Source organism: Mesoplodon bidens (assembly GCF_964165515.1).
Source record: "Mesoplodon bidens genome assembly, chromosome: 13".
NCBI lineage: Eukaryota > Metazoa > Chordata > Mammalia > Artiodactyla > Ziphiidae > Mesoplodon > Mesoplodon bidens.
The window spans coordinates 35,597,862-35,619,150 of NC_138169.1; the positions used below are offsets into that span (position 1 = coordinate 35,597,862).

The window sequence follows — 21,289 nt, forward strand, 5'->3', positions numbered from 1 at the left end:
AAAAAAAATCTTGCCTATGTAATTCCTTCATATTCCCATATAAATTTTAAGATCACCTTGTTAATTTCTACAAAGAGAAAAGTCTTCTGGCAATATGATAAGAATTATGTTGAAACTGTAAATCAATTTTGAAAAATGTGTGTGTTTTAACAATGTTGACTCTTTCAATCCATGAACATGGGATATTTATTTATTTAGATTTTGTTTCACTTATCATAATGTTTTGTAATTTTCAGTGTAGAAGTGTTATACTTCTATGTTAAAGTTATTCCTAAAGGGGCTTCCCTGGTGGGGCAGTGGTTGAGAGTCCGCCTGCCGATGCTAGGGGACACGAGTTCATGCCCCGGTCCGGGAAGATCCTGCATGCCGCGGAGCAGCTGGGCCCATGAGCCATGGCCACTGAGCCTGCGCGTCCGGAGCCTGTGCTCTGCAACGGGAGAGGCCACAACAGTGAGAGGCCCGTGTACCACAAAAAAAAAAAAAAAAAAAAGTTATTCCTAAATATTTTATTCTTTTTGATAGCATTGTGAATGGAGTTATCTTAATTTTATTTTTGCATTGTTCATTGCTAGTAAACAGAAGTATAATTGATTTTTGTGTTTTGATTCTGTATCCTGTTACCTTGCTGAACTCATTTATTAGTAGTAGCATTTGTGTGTGTGTGCGTGTGTGTGTATTCCTTAGCATTTTTTTTGTGTGTGTGTGGTACGTGGGCCTCTCACCGTTGTGGCCTCTCCCGTTGCGGAGCACAGGCTCCAGACGCGCAGGCTCAGCGGCCGTGGCTCACGGGCCCAGCCGCTCCGCGGCATGTGGGATCTTCCCGGACTGGGGCACGAACCCATGTCCCCTGCATCGGCAGGCAGACTCTCAACCACTGCGCCACCAGGGAAGCCCAGCATTTTTTACATATAGGATTATATCATCCATAACTAAAGGTAGACTTGCTTTCCAATTTTTTCAAATTTTTTTTTTTTTTTTTTTTTTTTATTTATTTTTTTTTTTTGCGGTATGCGGGCCTCCCACTGTTGTGGCCTCTCCCTTATGTGGAGCACAGGCTCCAGACGTGTAGGCTCAGCGGCCACGGCTCACGGGCCCAGCCGCTCCGCGGCATGTGGGATCCTCCCGGACCGGGGCACGAACCCGTGTCCCCCGCATCGGCAGGCGGACCCTCAACCACTGCGCCACCAGGGAAGCCCTCAAATTTTTTTTTTTTTTTTACTAATTGCCTTGGCTATTCTTCAGTATAATGTGAACTTCAGTACAATGTTGAAGAGAAGTGGCAAAAGCAAATATCACACCCTTGTTCCCTTACTGTCTTAGGAAGAAAGGATTTACTTTTTTACTATTAGATATGATACTAGCTCTAGATTTTTCATAGATGGTCTTTATCAGATTGAGGAACTTCCCTTCTATTCCTCTTTGTCGAGAGTTTTTAACATGAAGGAATGCTGAATTTTGTCAAATACCTCTTTTGCATCTATTGAGGTGATAATTTTTTTTTTGTTTTTTGTTCTGTTAATATGGTATATTACACTGATTGATTTTCAAATGTTAAATCGACCTTGCATTCCTGGAATAAATACCACTTGGCTATATGTTGCTGGATTCAGTTTACTAATATTTTGTGAAGGATTTTTGTACCTGTATTCTTGAAGGCTATTGGTCTGTGGGGTTTTTTTTTGTTTGTTTATTATAATGTTTTTGTTTGGCTTTGATATCAGGTAATACTGGCCTTATAGAATAAGTTGGGAAGTGTTCCCTTCTTTTCTGTTTTTGAAAATATATGGAAATGATTTGTTTATTTCTTCTTTACATATTCCATGGAATTCATCTGTGAAACAATATGGGCCTGGGCTTTTCACTGTGCAAAGATTTTAAGTTACTAATTCAGCTTCTTTACTTGTTATTGATCTGTTCTGATTTTTAATTTCTTCTTGAGTTAGTTTTTGTAGTTTGAATATTTATGGGAATTTTTCCATTTCATTTAAGTTGTCTAAATTTTTGGCATAAGTGCATTTATCATACTTCCTTGTGAGCCTTTTAATTTATGTGGGGTTTGTAGTGGTCTCCTCTTTTATTCTTGTTCTTGATAATTTGTGTCTTCTCTCTTTCTTCATGGTTAATCTAGTGAAAGGTTTGTCAATTTTCTTGATCTTTTCAATGAACCAACTTTTGTTTCACTGATTTTGTCTATTGTTCTGTTTTCTATTTTATTGATTTCCTCCCTAATCTTTATTATATCTACCCTCTACTTGCTTCATATTTAATTTTTTTCTAACTTACAATGAAAGCTTAAGTTATTAATTTGAGACTTTTCTTCTTTTCTAATATAGACACTTAAAGCTATAAACTTACCTCTAATAACTGCTTTAGCTTTATCCCATAAATTTTGATATGTTGTGTTTTTGTTTTCATGTAGTTCAAAATACTTTCTAATTTCCCTTGTGATTTCTTTTCCCTTGTGGGTAATTTAGAAGTATGTTGTTAGTTTCCTGATATATGAGGATTTTCTAAATTTCTTACTGTTGTAGATTTTTACTTAATTTTTCTGTTATCAGAGACTATATTTTGTATGGTTTAAATTCATTTAAATGGTTGAGATTGTTTTGTGAGTTAGCATATAAATTCTCCTGGAGAATGTTTAAAAGAATATGTACTTTGTTGTCATTGGGTAAAGTATTATAGAAAGGTCAGTTGCATCAAGTTGATTGAGAGTGTTATTCAAGTCTCCTATGTCCTTGCTGATTTTTGTCTAGTCGTTCTATCAGTTATTGAAAGTGGAGTATTGAAATCTCCAGCTATTTTCAATTTTCTATTTTTTCTTTCAATTCTGTCATTTTTTGCTTCATATATTTTAGGGCTCTGTTGGTAGGTGCATGTACATTTATAATTGTTATATTATTTTGAGGAATTGACCTTCCTATCACTATGAAATGTCCCTCTTTGTCTCTAGTAATATTTCCTAGTTAAAAGTATATTTTGTTTGATATTAATATAGCCACTCCAGCTCCTTATGACTATTATTTGCATGGTATATCTTTTTCATCCTTTTACTTTAACAATATGTGTCTTTGAATTTAGAATGTGGCTCTTGTAGCAGCATATAGTTGGATTTTTAAAAATTCATTCTGACAATCTCTGCTGTTCCTTGGAGTTTTTAATCCATTCACATTTAATAAAATTACTGCTATGGTTGGACTTATGTTTACCAGTTTTGTTATTTTTTTCTGCATATCTCATATCTCTTTTGTTCATTTGTTTCTCCTTTACTGCCTTGTTTTGTGTTAAATAGATATTTTTAGTGTACCGTTTAATTCCTTTCTTTCTTGACTCTATTTTTTATTATTTTCTTAAGGGATTGCTTTAGAAATTATAATATACATATTAACTAATCACAGTCTACTTCAGATTTATATTAACTTCGTACCAGTAAAATTTAGAAACTTTGCTCCAATATAGTTCCATTTCCTCCCTTACCCTTTGTACTATTATCATATGCCTTACAACTATATATGTTATAAACCCAACAGAGCAGTGTGATAAGTATTGTTTTATGTATTCTTATGTCTTTCAAAGAATTTAAGAAAATAGAAATATATGTATGCTTATATATTTATCCAGTTATTTACTTCCTGGTGTTCTTTATTTTTTGGTGTGGATTCCAATTACTGTCTGGTGTCATTTCCTTTAAACCTGAGGGATTTGCTTTAGCATTTCTTGTAAGACAGGTCTGCTAGCAATGATTCTCTCGGTCTTTGTCTGACAATGTCTTTGCTTTCAGTTTTGAGTAATAGTTTTGCTGAATACAGAATTCTTGATTTACTTTTTCCCCCAGCACTTAAATATGTCATACGAATGCCTGTTGGTTGTATCATTTCTGATGTGAAGTCAATCATTAATACATTGTTCTCTTGTATGTGATGAATCATTTTACTCTTGGTGCTTTGAAGTTTTCTCTCTGACTTTGGCTTTCAACAGTTTGTCTATATATGATATATCTACATGTGTATCTCTTTGTGAGTATCATACTTGGGTTTGTTGAGTATCTTGGATCCATAGATTAATATTTTCATCAAGTTTGGGGAATTTTAGTCCATTATTTCTTCAAATATATTTTCCTACCTTTTCTCTCTCTCTCCTCTTTCCAGTACTACCATGACTCATATATTGGTATGTTTGATGTTGTCTAACAGATCTCTGAGGCTTTAAAATTTTTTCTTCATTCTTTTTCTTTTTTTTTTTTTTTTTTTTTTTTTTTTTTTGCAGTATGCGGGCCTCTCACTGTTGTGGCCTCTCCTGTTGCGGAGCACAGGCTCCGGACGCACAAGCTCAGGGGCCATGGCTTACAGGCCCAGCCGCTCCGAGGTATGTGGGATCTTCCCAGACCGGGGCACGAACCCGTGTCCCCTGCATCGGCAGGCGGACTCTCAACCACTGCGCCACCAGGGAAGTCTTTTTTTTTTTGATTAGATAATTTCTATCTTCAGAATCACTGATTTTTTTATTCTTCTATATAAAATCTGTTGAGTCCCTTTAATAAATTTTCCACTTAAGTTATTGTACTTTTAAACTCCAAAATATTCATTTGCTTCTATTTTATAATTCGTATCTCTTTGTTGACATTCTCTCTTTTTGGGTCATTATTATAATACTTTCCTTTAATTCTTTAAACATGGTTTCCTTTATTGGCCTTTGAACTTATTTCTTATTACTGCTTTGAAGTCTTTGTTTGCTAAATCCAACATCAGGGTGCTCCTGGAGACAATTTTTATTTACTGATTTTTTTCTGCTGGTGTGTGTCACACTCTCCTATTTCTTGTCATGTTTCATAATTTTTGTTGTAATTGAAAATGGGACATGTTGGGGGCTTCCCTGGTGGCACAGTGGTTAAGAATCTGCCTGCCAACGCAGGGAGCACAGGTTCAATCCTTGGCCCGGGAAGATTCCACATGCCACGGAACAACTAAGCCTGTGTGCCACAACTACTGAGCCTGCACTCTAGAGCCCGCGAGCCACAACTACTGAAGCCCACGTGCCTAGAGCCTGGGCTCCACAACAAGAAAAGCCTCCACAATGAGAAGCCCATGTACCACAACGAAGAGTGGCCCCCGCTCACTGCAACTAGAGAAAACCCACACACAGTAACAAAGACCCAGCACAGCCAAAAAAAAAAAAAAAAAAGAAAATGGGACCTGTTAGATAATATACTTTAGTAATTCTGGATTCTGAATTTTCCCCTAAATGAGTTGTTGATCTGTTTTGTTTTTGTTTAATTACTTGCCTAAACACATTTATAGAATCTGTTTACCTAGCACTGTGTTACTGCTGATGTCTCTGTTTAGTTTTCTTTTTAAATTGTCATTCTCATTTTTAAGCCTGAATTCATAGGGATCACCTTGTATTTGCATAGATTAATGGCCAATCAATGAATGGTCAGACACTGTGCTCAAACATCTCAAGACAGTAAAGGTTCCATCTTCTGGCCATAGATCTGTGTGTGTGTTGGGGAGCACATTTGAAATTCAGGTAATTTTAAAGTATGTATGCCCTGGATTTGCTTACCTCTAGACTCTCTTGTCTCTCCTCTGCACATGTACACAGGTTTACAGTTAACTAATGATGTGTGGATAACCTGAGCCCTCTCCAGTTTTTTTTCTATTCAGGCACATGGAGAGCTTATGAAGGCCCCCACGGTGGTCTTTTATTTTTCTGGCTGCGTTGGTCTTCGTTGCTGTGCGAAGGCTTTCTCTGGTTGCTGCGAGCGGGGGCTACTCTTTGTTGTGGTGCGTGGGCTTCTCATTGCGGTGGCTTGTCTTTGCTGTGGAGCACGGGCTCTAGGCGTGCGGGCTTCAGTAGTTGTAGCACACGGACTCAGTAGTTGTGGCATGTGGGCTCTAGAGCACAGGCTCAGTAGTTGTGGCACATGGGTTTAGTTGCTCCGCGATATGTGGGATTCCCGGACCAGGGCTTGAACCCATGTCCCCTGCATTGGCAGGTGGATTCTTAACCACTGCACCACCAGTGAAGTCCCCCGTCCCCCCCATGGTGGTCTTATTTTTCAAATCTTCCTGTTAAATTTCAGGCTGATCTGCCAGTCTGCTGCTTGCTCCTGATTGCATCCTGAGATTGATTGAGCTGCTGGTCTTCCCTTGTTTGTTTGCCACTTAGATGGCTCATGTTACAATGTTGCTGGTTGTGGAGGTTTATCATGCTCTGCTCCAAATCAAGTCAACCCCTCTAGCAGTGAACATTATGATTTTCTCAACTTTTCCCACCTTGGTAGAACTACCTTATGGATTGAGCTGGGAGCTGGAGGGTGGAGAAAGACTAAGCAAGAATGTCACACAGACTCCCACTTATTCATACCTGAAGTTCAGTATCTTTTTATGAATAACCACTTGTCAGTGTAGTGTATGCCTTTGGTTGATTTTCAGAGCCCTGAATGGGTTGGTTTTGACAATTGTATCCTGTTTTATCATGGCTTTTTGGGGAGAGAAACTGCTGAACTCACTCCACCATACTAGAAGTCCCACCTCTGCATTGGTCATTTTTATTAGCTCCTCAGCTGATTCTGATGGCAAGTCAGGGTTGAGAATCACTGAGATAGCGTATGATTACAGCAGGATGAATCTTGATTTCACTTCATTCAGTAAGTTTATTGAACACTATCAGGCAGTGCACACAGTACTGAGTATACAAAGGTAACTTAGGCCATTCCCCTCCTTGAATAGTCATAGGCTAGGGGAAAGATAGAGAGGGAAACCAATAATACAATATAACCATAGGCATATAGGGATGGGTGTCTACAACCGATCATTTTTTCTGAAACATGCTGATAGGTTGTCATACTTTTTTTAGAAAGTAATATAGCCATTAAGTAGATCCATACTTAACATAAGTGTGAATAAAGTTACTCATCCTGGGGAACTAGGACAACATAACTTTAAAGAACTAGCATTTTACTTCATGTAAAGTTTAATGAGTTTTTTTTTTTTTGCGGTACGTGGGCCTCTCACTGCTGTGGCCTCTCCCGTTGCGGAGCACAGTCTCCGGACGCACAGGCCCAGCGGCCATGGCTCACGGGCCCAGCCGCTCTGCAGCACGTGGGATCCTCCCAGACCGGGGCACGAACCCGTGTCCCCTGCATCAGCAGGCGGACTCTCAACCACTGTGCCACCAGGGAAGCCCTAATGAGTTTTTTAATGCTTTATTTTTAATTGGACTGTGATGTGAATAAATCAATTGATGTGAATAAATTCAGGAATAGCAAATCAACATCAGAGTCATTATGGGCAGTGTCACATGGTGTTGTGGTTTCCAAAGTGGGGAATCCATGAAGGCAAGCCATGGAAGTGTAGGAAGAAATATGAGCACTTCTGTATTTTTTAAAAAGTCAAATTTGGCCCATAAAATTTTTCTGTTGATTGAATATTTCATAAAGTGAGAATATTTATACAGCAGTATATGTGTAGAATTTATAAATAAACAGATATATACAGGTGGCATGCCCCCAATATTTTTGAATCGAGAGGACTCAGTCACAAAAGCTAGAGACCACTGCTGTAGTGGAAAGAACACTAACCTAGGTGAATGCTAGTCCTAGTTCACCTACCAACTTGCTGTATGAACCTGGGCAAGTTACAAAGATATTCCAGGTCTTCCACATCTATAAAATGAGTGTGGTATAAATATCCCTGAGATCTCTTCCAGTTCTGTGATTCTGTAATTAGTTTTGTTCTTGCTATTCCTGTTAAGAATAATTATGAAGTTGTAAGAGCAGAAGGTTATGTTGTTTTTGTTGTTGTTGTTCAGTATTTGAACTGGATGGAGGTGCAAGTCTATTTCTGAGTCCCTGGAACATTTCCAGAAAGAGCTTTCTGTACCTGGGCTACATCCCTCCTCTGTGGTGCTGCTGGTCATAGGTGTGATGATGTCATACACACCATGATATTTCTTTAAATTCTGCTAACTTTAGACATATTAAGAGGACATACCACAATTAGTAGCAGAGTACAGGTAGATGTACCTAGACACAGTTACAGACACATGGGTGCACCCATGCACACGCAAATCAATCCTTACCTATAGCTTAGTTTCCCTGCCTTCATAAATTGAAGTTCAGAAAGATTCAAGACATAAAGAACATTAAATTTAGGTTTTTTTAAAATTTTTTAATTTATTTTTGGGTGCGTTGGGTCTTCGTTGCCACACGTGGGCTTTCTCTAGTTGCTGCGAGTGGGGGCTACTCTTTGTTGCAATGCACGGGCTTCTCAATGCGGTGGCTTCTCTTGTTGCGGTGCCACCAAGTGCATGGGCTTCAGCGGTTGCAGCACATGGGCTCAATAGTTGTGGCGCGCTGTCTCTAGAGCACAGGCTCAGTAGTTGTGGCGCACGGGTTTAGTTGCTCTGCGGCATGTGGGATCTTCCTGGACCAGGGCTTGAGCCCGTGTCCCCTGCACTGACAGGAGGATTCTTAACCATTCTTAACCACTGCGCCACCACGGAAATCCCGTTAAATATAGTTTTAATAGTTAAAAGACCCACATTGATCCATACATATCAAGTTAAGTGTCTACTCAGAAACTGACTTATAAGACAGAGTATTATTTTCAAAATTTAGATACAACTAAAAGCCCAAGAGGTTAGCAAGCCCTTATTTAGCTCTTTGATGTAACTTCAAAGAAATTTAAATTTTACATATTCTATTGAACTCCTCTAAAAACATTATTTGACTTTAAAATTCAATACAGTAAGATGTTAGACTTCAGTGTTCCTGGGTCATAACAAAATAGCCATGGCTTTCCTTCAAATAATTAGTTACACTGATTATTGCATAGTCAGTTCCTTCAAACTTTGTTTCTCTGGTTTAGTTTTGTTTGTTAACTTCGATAAATGACTTAGCATTACCAACTAGTCTGTTGGCACAGTATTTTAACATCTAATCCTTCACACACTCTTTTTTGGTTAGGATTCAAAAGCTTGAAGAAACTTTAGAGAGCATAACAAGTGTTTGATATTTTCTAAATACTTTGGATTTTCTAAATAATACTATAAAATATATGATTTTCTAAATAATACTATATAATATATAAAATCATAATGCTTTTTTTGAAGCCTTTTGTTCCAAATGAAATATTATGTGAAACTGATGATAGTACCATGAATCTTTACCATAAAGTTTAACTATTAAAAATCATCTGCTGTGATTTACTTGTGAGAATGGAATAATCACATTCTGGCACATTCTTTGTAATAAGTGAATCATTTTAAAGGTTTATCTTAAAGGGAAAATGACAGAAAAAAAGGAACGACAGTACAAGAAAAAGAATGACAAATCACAGCTGTTTTGATATAAATAAACATTGAAAATATGAGCTCATGAGAATGACTGCAGATAGTAGAATGAAAGTAAAAAGTAAAAAGAGCAAAAACAGAAAAACAGGAGAAAAATTAGAAAATGCAAATGTTCTATAAATAGAAAAAAATGAAACAGACTCCATAATTAATTTTATTTTGTATAGTAATGGAATTAAAGGAGTGAAGGAAAATACCACTTTAAACTTAGACCTGTATTAGCACAGCCTGTACTTTGTAACCTGCTAGGGGTATAGAATGCAGTCATTTTGCTGCTGCCTGGAACAGCCAGCCAGGAACAAATTTCACTAAGCCTTCCAATTGGTAACCAATCCACAAGTTTGAATTCAAGGTTCTAACCTTTGGCGTTAATGCTGATCATAGAATAAGAGCTAGATATTCACCCTGGGGGAGGGGGTAGTTAGTGGGAGAGGAAAAGGTTTGCCATTTCTGTGCTACAACTCCACTCCAGGAATTAAAGGGAGTAGCCCACCCTATACTCTCAGGCTACCTTTGCACCCCCTGTACTTCCTAGAAGCCCTGCAGGTCTGTGTTACTTGCTTAGCAGGGGATAGGATTATTTGCATTATTATGTATCCATTTTGTACTTTGTATATGTACTGTCTTCCTTTGATTTAGGTAATCTCTTTGCTTTTGCTAATGCTTTTTAAAGACTGGGAAACGATCAAGGTTTGGACACTTTGGAAGGTTTTGCTGTTTTAACTGGGCAGCTGGCTTTTTCCATGCCACACCACTCACATGCTTCACTTTCTCTTCAAATTTTCTCTACACCAGGGACCTTTTTAACATTAACTTTTAATTTTAGAATCAGTTCAAGTCTGTAGAAAAATTACAAGGATAGTACAGAGAGTTCCTGTACGGCTTCCTATTGTGACTATCTTTCATTACAATGTAGACGAGAGGCTTTTAGCCTGAGCCCATGGATTGTTCAGAGAGTCCATGAACTTCTGAAATTTATGCCAAATTCTATACATTTGAAAGAAAATGCACTTCATTTAATTCAAGAACTATATAGATTAAGGTTGTCCTTTTAATTTCATCAATTCTTTTCTCTAGATGCAATCTCTGCTGTCACGTTTTCCACTCTGCTAACACATTTTTTGGTTTATTAGAACAATAACTACCTCCAAGTGTACACTCGCACCAGTGTGCATGGGTGGGTGGATTTTTGTGTACAACAGCACTAGCAAAGTGTTCTTTATCAAACCTGTAATTTTCCGAGTCACTCGACGCTGTGTGTTCACAGAAAGTATATTAACTCTATTGTTTGATGAACCCAGTGTCCTTTCAGATGGAGTCTGTCTACACTACATAAAGGCCTCAGGTTGAACCTAGAGGCCCTGCATCAGAATTGCCTGGGCTCCCAATACAGAAAATCTGCTTTTGTATTAATCCCCTGAAAGCATTTGGATACACAATGTATCCAAACCATTTATGTAGACCACCTAAATTTCCAACATTAACTTAACAGCAAAGGGTATTTGGAACTATTACCAAAGCACTGCCACTTTCCCTCGAAATTTTAAGGGGGAAAAAGCCATGAAATTTGACATAAATACACTACCGTGTGTAAAATAGATAGCTAGTGGGAACCTGCTGTATAGCACAGGGAGCTCAGCTCGGTGCTCTGTGATGGCCTACTTGGGTGGGATGGTGGGATGGCAGGGGGAGGTCCAAGAGGGAGGGGATGTGTGTATGCATATGGCTGATTCACTTCACTGTGCGGCAGAAACTAACACAACATTGTAAAGCAGTTATACTACAATTTTTAAAAATTGCTATAGACCTATTTTTCTCTTGTGTCTAGATAGAGTGCATTATGTGAGGTCATTCTCACGCTAGCTCTAAAGATAAAAGATGATTATAACATTAGCCATCTAGGATTCTGTAAAACGTCCCCAAACTTAAAACTTCCTTTTATAAGCATTTTTTAAAATTATAGACTAACATTAGGGTGTTTTTTTTCAGACTTACAGATTCCAGTCTGACATTAGAAGATTATTCATCCAAGTTGAGCCCCCAAACAAAGAGAGCCAGGAAAAGCCTTCTCTCTGGAGAGAAGAAAGAAAATCTGCCAAGTGACTACATGGTGCCCATTTTCTCAGGACGGTATGTACGGATTTTCTCCCTGGATCTGATTATTAGAAAGTGGAGAGTAAATGTTGTCAGGTAGTAATAATAATAGCAGCTGTCATTTATTGAGCACTTACTATGTACTGGTTGAGAAAGGTCTGTGGAACCTCAGAACCATGCACGGAGGGAGATGTGTTCATTGTAAAAATGTTTGCCATCACATAGGATGGCTATATGACAAAAGAGGATGATCAGCAACTTAGTTCTAATTATGTAACTAGTTGAAATTAGAAGACAAGTATTGGATGCTAGTGTTTGGACACTATATAGTCACTATGTTTAGAGTAGAAAGAAAGGTTAGAACTATAAAATACTGGGTGAACTAAAAGAAAAAAATCAGATGATATGTTTAGGTAGATTGGTTGCCAGTGTGGTTTTAATTATTATTCATTATGAAGAAAAAAATGTCTTAGATAACGTAGACTAAGTAAAAGAATTGCACCATAACTTGAATGCCTGGCTTATGTTTGTTAAATGTAAAATAGATTACTATTTATTTTGAGGTAAAGTTCAAACAAAATAATCACTAAATCACCAGTCTGTGTAATGCCAAATTTCTGTTTATAGTATAAACATTTTTTGAATGATAATATATACAAAGGAATCTTGAAAGGAGACTTGTTCAAGACACCAACTTAAAGTTTAACAGGAAATTTCTGAGTCTTCCCTGTTTATTTTCCTTTGAATGGAGAATTATTCACAGAGCTAAGATGGTTCAGAATGAGGTCGTCTTCTCTGGGCAAGTGCTCTCAGGAAAATCACTAGGCAATAATGCCGGTGTAATTTTGGGTGACCTACTTCTGTTTCCCTCCATTTTTTCTTTCCACTGCTTTCTGACGGTTCCTTTCTGAATTGTTTCGGAGGCTAATGTCATAATTGCTCTGAACCTACTTAGGAAGGTAAGGGGGTAAACAATATTCTATTTTTAGCTTTTCATTTTATATCTTTGACTTTTTTTTTTTTTTTTTTTTTGCAGTACACGGGCCTCTCACTGTTGTGGCCTCTCCCGTTGCGGAGCACAGGCTCCGGACGCGCAGGCTCAGCGGCCATGGCTCACGGGCCCAGCTGCTCTGCAGCATGTGGGATCTTCCCGGCCTGGGGCACGAACCCGCGTCCCCTGCATCGGCAGGCAGGCTCTCAACGACTGCGCCACCAGGGAAGCCCGCCCACTTTGTTTTTTAAAATATCATTTAAAAATCATGTCAGCTTAGCATTAACCTACATGGCATGCCTCTCCACCTGTGTGGGCACAAAGTGAAGCTGCTCACTCACCATCTTCTCCCTACCTTTTCCCCACCAAACCATTTTGTCCCCTCCAGGTGAGTCTCAAGAAATGATAATTTAGGGCTTCCCTAGTGGTGCAGTGGTTGAGAATCTGCCTGCCAATGCAGGGGACACGAGTTTGATCCCTGGTCCAGGAAGATCCCATGTGCTGCAGAGCAACTAAGCCCGTGTGCCACAAGTACTGACCCTGTGCTCTAGAGCCCCCTAAGGCACAACTACTGAGCCCGTGAGCTGCAACTACTGAAGCCTGCGTGCCTAGAGCCTGTGCTCTGCAACAAGAGAAGCTACCGCAGTAAGAAGCCCATGCACCACAACAAAGAGTAGCCCCCACTCACGGCAACTAGAGAAAGCCCGCGCACAGCAACAAAGACCCAACACAGCCAAAAATAAATAAATAAAATAAATATAAAAAATAAATGATAATTTACAAAATAAACTGTGATAAAAGAAAATGTGAATAAAAATTTTATCTTCTAGGTTTTATTTCCAGCTCGCCTTCATTTTTTATGTGGAGTCATCTCCTATATTCTGTTACTATGAAAATAACACTGCATAATGGTATTGACAGTATTAACAATCTAAAAGGATGGGAAAATAATGAACATTTGCTGAGTACCTATTGTTTGCTGGGAATCACTCTAGGTGCATTATATAAACTATCTTGCTAAGTCCTCCATCCAGCCCTGGAGAGGTATTAACATGTCAGTTTTTGGACAAGGAAATCTAAGCTCAGTGACTTGCTGAAAGTCACATGGCTGGTAGTGGATGAGCTGAGAGTCCCCCTAGGATTGGCAAATGCAATCGTAGTATATTTCTGGAGAATACGGTTTCTTCTGGATGGCACTTGAAAATTCCACTTCTTATAGTCTGATAAGTAGAACTAACTTTATGTTAGCAACAGGTTTTAAATCGAAATCATCAGATATAAAGTATTGGAAAGGTTTTAAATTATTTTAAATTTGCAGTAGTGTGTTTCTGATGTTAGCATCATATTCTTGCTCTTGTACCCAAATTATAGCAGGGTTACCACTGACATGCACTTATATTTACTTAAAGGCAAATGTGCCTGCTGTCCTGGGTCAAAAATATATTTTTAAGTGTACTTGAGTTTTCCTGTGAAATAATTACAGTTTTTTTCCCCAAGGTTTACCTTATTTGCAAATGGAAAAGGCAGGGAAACCATGACTCCATTCTGCCCTCTAGAGCTATGTTAGCACATCCACTGTTAAAGGGCATGTGAATTTCACTTAGAGTTGTCTCAACTTGGGGCCGGACTAGCATTGAATATAATCCATTACTATACATATTGAATCATATTACAAACCTCATTTCAAATCTCTGTATTGTATATTAGCCTCTATAGAGAATTCCAAGTAGATTCTCATGACGTTTGTTTTGTATTCACTTATTAATTCATTCACTTCCTATCTCATTCAAAAAGAAAAGTTAGAGGTAATTATGTCAGGACACTAAGCTAAAAATGTTCCATCTTCCTTTTTCTCCCCCTAAATTATAGCAGATAACTTCCTTGGTAGAGACTACTTATTAATATTTGGAGAGATGGAGAGATATAGAGAAGGGAAAAGAAATTAAAATTCACTAAGTTGAGTAAAACGCAAGGTGGACTAATTTGTCTACCAGATGTTTTAGTAATATTCCATGAGAAATTCCAAACTTGTGCAAATGTTGCGTCCTACTCGTCAGCAAACTATATAGATTCAGGTGCCAGGGACTTGTAAACACAATGGCAGTGTTTGCTTGAAGTTTGAAGTAATTTTTCTTATAAGAAAAACAAATGTACAATTCTGCCTTTAGAGGTCTCAGGAGACTCAATTTCAAGAAAATCTTCAATATAATCAACATAAGCCTCACTGAAACATGTAATAGGATTGACAGCAAAGGTATTGAAGGAGTTTTAAAATAATCCAAATATTTTAAACAACATTACTAAATCACAGCACAAATTCTATCATAAACTACTATATTAGGCAGAGCACTTTGGGATGTAACCACTCACTTGCCATCATCATCATCAATTATGAGTAAAAACAAGTCACTTTTGTCAGCATCAACACTTCAACTGTGAGTTTGATCATTTCTTTACAACAGGGCTGTGTGTAAGCACAAAGTAAGGCTGTCATATTAAATATGTATATACACACACACAACCTTTATTATCATGGAAAGGAAACCCACTAGGCTTAAGGATCTCACGTAAATTTACAACTTATCTCTGTGTGCAGCACCTCTGGGCAATGCATTACATCATCTGAGTTACAGAATCCAGATCAAGCACATAGTCGAAAATCAGAATCACAGCCACACAACTGTCTGTCATTTTACAATATCGTCTTTTCTGGAAGGAAGTCATAACTTAATCTTTTTTATAGACTAAATCATATTTAAACACACTAAGGAAACCAAAGAAATGACGTTGGGCAAGTTATCTAACTTCTCTGTGTCTTGTTGCCGTATATCTAAAGTAGAGAGGGTACCGTCTACTTCAAAGGGTTGTTGTGGGGAAAAATGAGACAATGTATGTAAAAAGCACTTGTCAAGTCACCACAGCCGGAATAGGTAGTATTATTGTTGTTATCATTGTTGGTTAAGGTGAAGATCACTGCCATATGTGAAGAGTTAGCTCCTATTTACCAGGTCTTTCTATGTCAGGTTTTCTTTGGGCACAGTGTACAGCATCTGAGGTCGGGCACTTTGAACTTGGTAAAATTGGGCTATCTCATCACTGCCATCCACAATACCCATATTTCGCTGTTATTATATTTTAGCCAAGTGCATGTCAGTGGAATTACAGACACAGAAGAAGAAAGAATTAAAGAAGCTGCTGCTTACATAGCCGAGAGGAATCTCCTTGCTAGAGAGGAAGGAGTCACAGCAGCCAAGCAGTCCACAGTATCCAAACAGTCCATGTCCGTGCTTCACCAGGAGGAAGGTTTTGAGAAGTCAAGGAAAGTTGCAATTCGAGAAAAGGCAGAACACCTGTCACTGAAAAAAACGGTAAAAAAAAAAAGACAATTTAATATAACTTACAAATGTAGAAATGCTACCACTATATATAAAGTAGATAACTAGTAAGGACCTACTGTATAGCACAGGGAACTCTGCTCAATACTCTGTAATGGCCTATATGGAAATAGAATCTAAAAAATAGTGGATATATGTATATGTATAACTGATTCACTTTGCTGCACAGCAGAAACTAACACAACATTGTAAATCAACTATACTCCAAAAAATATTAATTTTAAAAAGTAGAAATGCATGTACATTGTGTATATGTGTGTTAATATAGATTAATTAGCTTCAAATGAAGAAATATGTGGTCTTGCAGAGAAACAAAAGAAGGAAAAAGACATCAAAATGTATAGGTCATGGGCTTCCCTGGTGGCGCAGTGGTTGAGAGTCCGCCTGCCGATGCAGGGGACACGGGTTCGTGCCCCGGTCTGGGAGGATCCCACATGCCGCGGAGCGGTTGGGCCCGTGAGCCATGGCCGTTGGGCCTGCGCGTCCGGAGCCTGTGCTCCGCAACGGGAGAGGCCACAACAGTGAGAGGCCCGCATACAGCAAAAAAAAAAAAAAAAAAAAAAAAATGTATAGGTCAAAGAAAGACACACTTAATATTTAAATTCTGTGAAATTTTATGTTCTATAGAAATTAAAATTCTTGAAGAACCTTAAGAAATCCACCTTAGAGAAGTAAAATATGTTGCTCAGGCTTACAATGTTAAAAATTAAGTGATGTGTCTGTTTTCAAAAGGGGTGAGGGGAATTCGTTTGAAATGAATGCAAAAGTAAGGCTCCAAATGAAAAAAAATGATCATTTTGATTTCTACATTACATTTTTGTAGCACGTTACTTTGATTTCATAATATGTTGATTTTTTTTTTCAGTTAGAAGAAACCGAGGCATATCATAAAAAGTTGAATGAAGATAGTCTTCTCCATGCTCCTGAATTTGTCATTAAACCTCGTTCCCACACTGTTTGGGAGAAAGAAAATGTAAAATTACACTGCTCTGTAGCCGGCTGGCCAGAACCTCGTCTCACATGGTATGCTATCGTTATGAAAATTTCTCATAGAATTGATTACTCAAAGTTAATTTTACCTCTGGTGAAAACATGTGGCATTGTGAATATGCAAGGGTCAGTGAAAGCATCTACAAATTTGAATAGATTTTTTAAATAGTGAAGAAAGAATACATGTATGGAAGGAAAGAAGAGTCTTGCATCCATTACGATTTATTATGATACTTTATAATCATATTGTACAAATGGGTCTTTATCTTATATAAAGTGTTAAAATTTAGTCAGCATATTTATTTGGTATCATTTTGTGATGAGAAGCAATACTGCCTTTTTAAAAGTAATTAAGATCCAGAGGGCTCCATCTCTGCTCCTCACATGAGCTGAGGTCTTAATGTGTTTTCTAAAGCCAAACAAAAGAGGGGATGGTATGGGAGCTGTTACGACTATGGGGCCTGAAGAAATTTTTGCTCCGTAACGAATAAGCTCCCCTTTTTTCCATCCATTATATATCCTATTGCAATTGTCAATGACTTTGTGATCCCTAAACTCAGAACTCTCCCATCATACGGCATGAATGTCTGCCACAGAGAGCAGAAGTCTGAAGAGGATTGTGAGCCAGTTTTAAAAGGCGTTTTCCGTCTTCTTCTCCGACGGGTATTTTGCATGCAGTTCTCTTATCCTTGGGAGTGGCGGTAAATATGCCCTATGTCACAGTAGAAACACTTCACAGAATAGCACTGTCACCCAAAGAGCGCCTGTCTCTTCTTCTCTTTTCTGTTATTTCTAATGTTCTTTGGACACCTGGCTAGCGTAATGAAGGTGGCTGACAAGATAAACTGCTAGCTAAGGTTATTCTTACGGAGCAGGTGGTGAGTTGTGTTTTTTTAAAACTCACCTGTGATATCCATCTGCCTGTGGTAATATTGGATTTGCTTACAGTTTTTCTTGTATGTAAACTCTTTCCAGGGTTCTTGAGTTTGAAAACCAAAGAATAAAACCAAAGCCAGCTCTATATTACCAAGGCAAATAATTTATAGTAAACAAAGATGAGAAATGTAGGAACATATTTAGATGAAAATGAAGTTTAAAAAATCAATTTCCAAGCTTTAAAAGTATAAGAGTATACTATAGTAAGTTAGGAATCAATCCATCTTTGCCCCACCTTTCTCTCTACCTATAGAGTTGCACAAATTGGCCTATCAAAGGTTCATTTCCTCTTAAAAAACTGATTATTTCCCGCCTCAGAAAAAATCCAAACTTTCCTATAGAAATACATAAAGAATAACATTTTAGCTCCAAGAAATATTACTTGAGATTCACTTTGTTATAAAGCAGAAACTAGCACACCATTGTACAGCAATTATACTCCAGTAAAGATGTTTAAAAAAAAAAGAAATATTACTTGATGAGTAAAAAAAATTCTCATCTTTCATGAATTAAGATGTACTACCAATAAACGAATAATTGGAGTCCTTAAGTAGATATATTTATTACACAGTGTCCTATCTCTGTTTTCCTGATTTTTAAACATCAGAGTTAAAGATGATTTTCAAAAGAATACAAAGTAATCTCTAGGAGGTAAATATTAATTTCTTAAGCATTTATTTATTCTGTTAAATACACAGCAACTAGAATACAAACATGCCATGTACCACTGATGGTGTTACTAAGCCAGAGTAATGGGGTTCTACAAAGGCAGAGCTCTAATTCTGTTAGAGATTAAACTCCTTACATAGTGCTTTGTGGGCTGAAAAAGGAGTGATTTAAAAACAAACAAAAATAAGCAAATGAGTAAATATGTTGATGTTAAAAAAATAAAAACAAACAAAAAAGATTAAAACGCCACAGAAAAAATATGAGATGACTAAATTGTCAACCCGTAAAACTCCAGTCAAATGGGAAAATAGAAATACTGTCAGTTTTTTGTGGTTTTTTTTGGCTGTGTTGGGTCTTCCTTGCTGCATGCGGGCTTTTCTCTAGTTGTGGCGAGCAAAGGCTACTCGTCGTTGTAGTGCGCGACCTTCTCAATGCGGTGGCTTCTCTTGTTGCAGAGCTCAGGTTCTAGGCGTGTGAGCTTCAGTAGTTGTGGCACACGGGCTCAGTAGTTGTGGCTCACGGGCTGTAGAGCGCAGGCTCAGTAGTTGTGGCGCACGGGCTTAGTTGCTCCGTGGCATATGGGATCTTCCCGGACCAGGACTCGAAGCCGTGTCCCCTTCATTGGCAGGCGGATTCTCAACCACTGTGCCACCAGGGAAGCCCATGCTGTCAGTTTTTAGTTATCTTCACTAATGGGGCTGAGAAGAAGTATGATTGATCCCTCAAATCTTTCACATTTAGCTTTGAAGTATTTATTTCCTTAACGTATGAATTTTATGGCCTAGGGGTTCATTTGAATCAAAAACAAAGGCACAGAGACAAGATTTGTCTCAGGTACGATTGGGAGGCTGTTTGGGAGGCTGTCCGTTGACTGGAGCAAACCTTCTCTAGTTCCCGCGACCCCTTTTGTGCTTGGAGAAGTCAAATCCATTCTGTATCAAGAATTCTCCCAGTAGGGACGGATCAGACCATTTCACAGAAAGTCCTGTTGCCTTGCAAGTCAAGTGAGAAGTAAATATGAAAACAAAAGAGCCAGTGGACCACTAAGAAAATAGTTCACCTTATTTAGCAAGCAAGATTTGCCCCTGGATAAAGCTGAAATTTGGGCAATCAGCTAGCAGATAACTGAAAATTGGCTGTGGCAATAAATAAGGTCAGATCCAGGTTTTGTGGGGCATAAGAGTTATACAATTTGAGGAGTACTTTTACAAAAAAGAATATAAAGTTAAGTCATATGCATTAGACACAGAGCCTTATGGGAACCCATGCTGATGAGAGACCCTGAAACTTGAGCTTCACTGGTTTCAAGGTAAATCCACCTCTGAGAGTAAACTTCCATGTAGGATTGATTATAGCTTGTTGGGTATGTTGCCTTTTTAAAAATAATCATGAAATGAGGCTCTAATTTACTTTGCAAGCTGCTGGTCCAGAGTATGCAATCTTCAGTGAGCATCCTTCCCCTCAATGAGCAGGGAATCCACGACCTAGCAAGAACCAGGGTTGGTGGTGACTAATTTGCTGGCATTTATGCCTCTTTGGTACCCAGCTGCAGCTTCCTGGGCCTGACACTGCGTATAAGTATGAAAGAAATAATTGAGAATGACCTTACTGAATAGAAGAAGGGAAAGTACAGAAATAAGTGTGTGATGCTGCTGCGGGCAGTTGTGATGCCTCTGCTTGAAGCCTTTAGCTTTCAAAGCCATGTGTGCCTGGGGCCTGGCTCCCTCAGACTCCTTTCCAAAGAGGGTTCAGTTCCAAGTTTCCACTGGGCACCCTCAGGTCATGGTAACCCCTGAGGTCTCACAAATGATATCAACACACAGCAGCTGCTCTTTGGCCAACCCTGCGTACTGACTAAATCCGTCTGGATGGAATCTAGAGGGTAGCCGGGGAGCGCTCACTGACAGGCGCACCCATCATTCATCAGGGCCCGGTGTGGAGATGCTGAGCAGCACTGCCCTATTTCCAGCTCACTTTCCGAGCAGAAGGAAGCCTGTGGGCTTTGCGTCCAGTAGAAAAGTTAGTTGTAGATGACGCTGCTGCACCACCACAGTGAAGCAGGCCATCCCGAAGGAGGGCTTGTCAACAGAGAAGGAGAAATCTATATGTGGTGAAAAACCAAAGCTGTTTTACTTAATAGGCTATATTTATATAATAACTTGTTTAATAGGCTATATATTGGTTTAAAAGGGGAGGAAAAACATTTATGTTTGTATCCATATTACTTGCATAAGGAAGCTCTGGAAGGCTATGTAAGAATCTAAGAACAGTTAGCGGTGGGGAGGAGCTGGGCAGAAGGCAGACAGGTTTGAGGAAGGAGAACGTTTCCCGGGCACCCTGATATTTTCTGGTCCTTGAACCATATGCCTGTATTGCCCAGTCAAAGTGTAAAAACTATGTGAAATGAGGGAGAAAAGTTCTCTTTAAGAGAAGGAGAGAATTGCATTAATTTTACACTTCTTTTTTTAAAATAAGAGCCAGATTTAATTGCATTTCGAGCCCAAAGTCTAAATCAGTTTTTTCAATGGAAGCCTGGATTGTAACCTGCAGGGAGACTCACACAAACTCCCTGGAGCAATGTGTTAGTGTTAGTGAGGATTAGTATTAGTCTAATGCTCACTCAATACCCACGTTTTCAGATGTGTATGTGGTTACTGGGCTAGATCCTCACGCAAGACACTTAAAAATACATATTTGAAATTCTTCACATTATCCCTGAAGTCACTGTCAAATAGACAAAGGTATTTGTCATTAGGCATGATAAGAGTTCAAAACCTGGGAATAAAATAGTACGAGAAATGTATCTTAGGAAGAGTCCAGAGATTTGGAAAAGCCTTAATCTATTTTTGCAAATTATGTG

The 21,289-nt window shown here is 38.5% G+C and overlaps 1 protein-coding gene across 1 annotated transcript in view; it reads left to right on the forward strand.

Moving 5' to 3' along the window:
* MYOM1 (myomesin 1) overlaps positions 1 to 21,289 on the forward strand; it is a 148,325-nt gene that overhangs the window by 17,860 nt on the left and 109,176 nt on the right. The window contains exons 3-5 of the mRNA XM_081252323.1: positions 11,344 to 11,484; positions 15,579 to 15,807; positions 16,700 to 16,857. Coding sequence (XP_081108449.1) covers positions 11,344 to 11,484; positions 15,579 to 15,807; positions 16,700 to 16,857 — 528 coding nt within the window. The remainder of the gene's footprint in view (positions 1 to 11,343; positions 11,485 to 15,578; positions 15,808 to 16,699; positions 16,858 to 21,289) is intronic.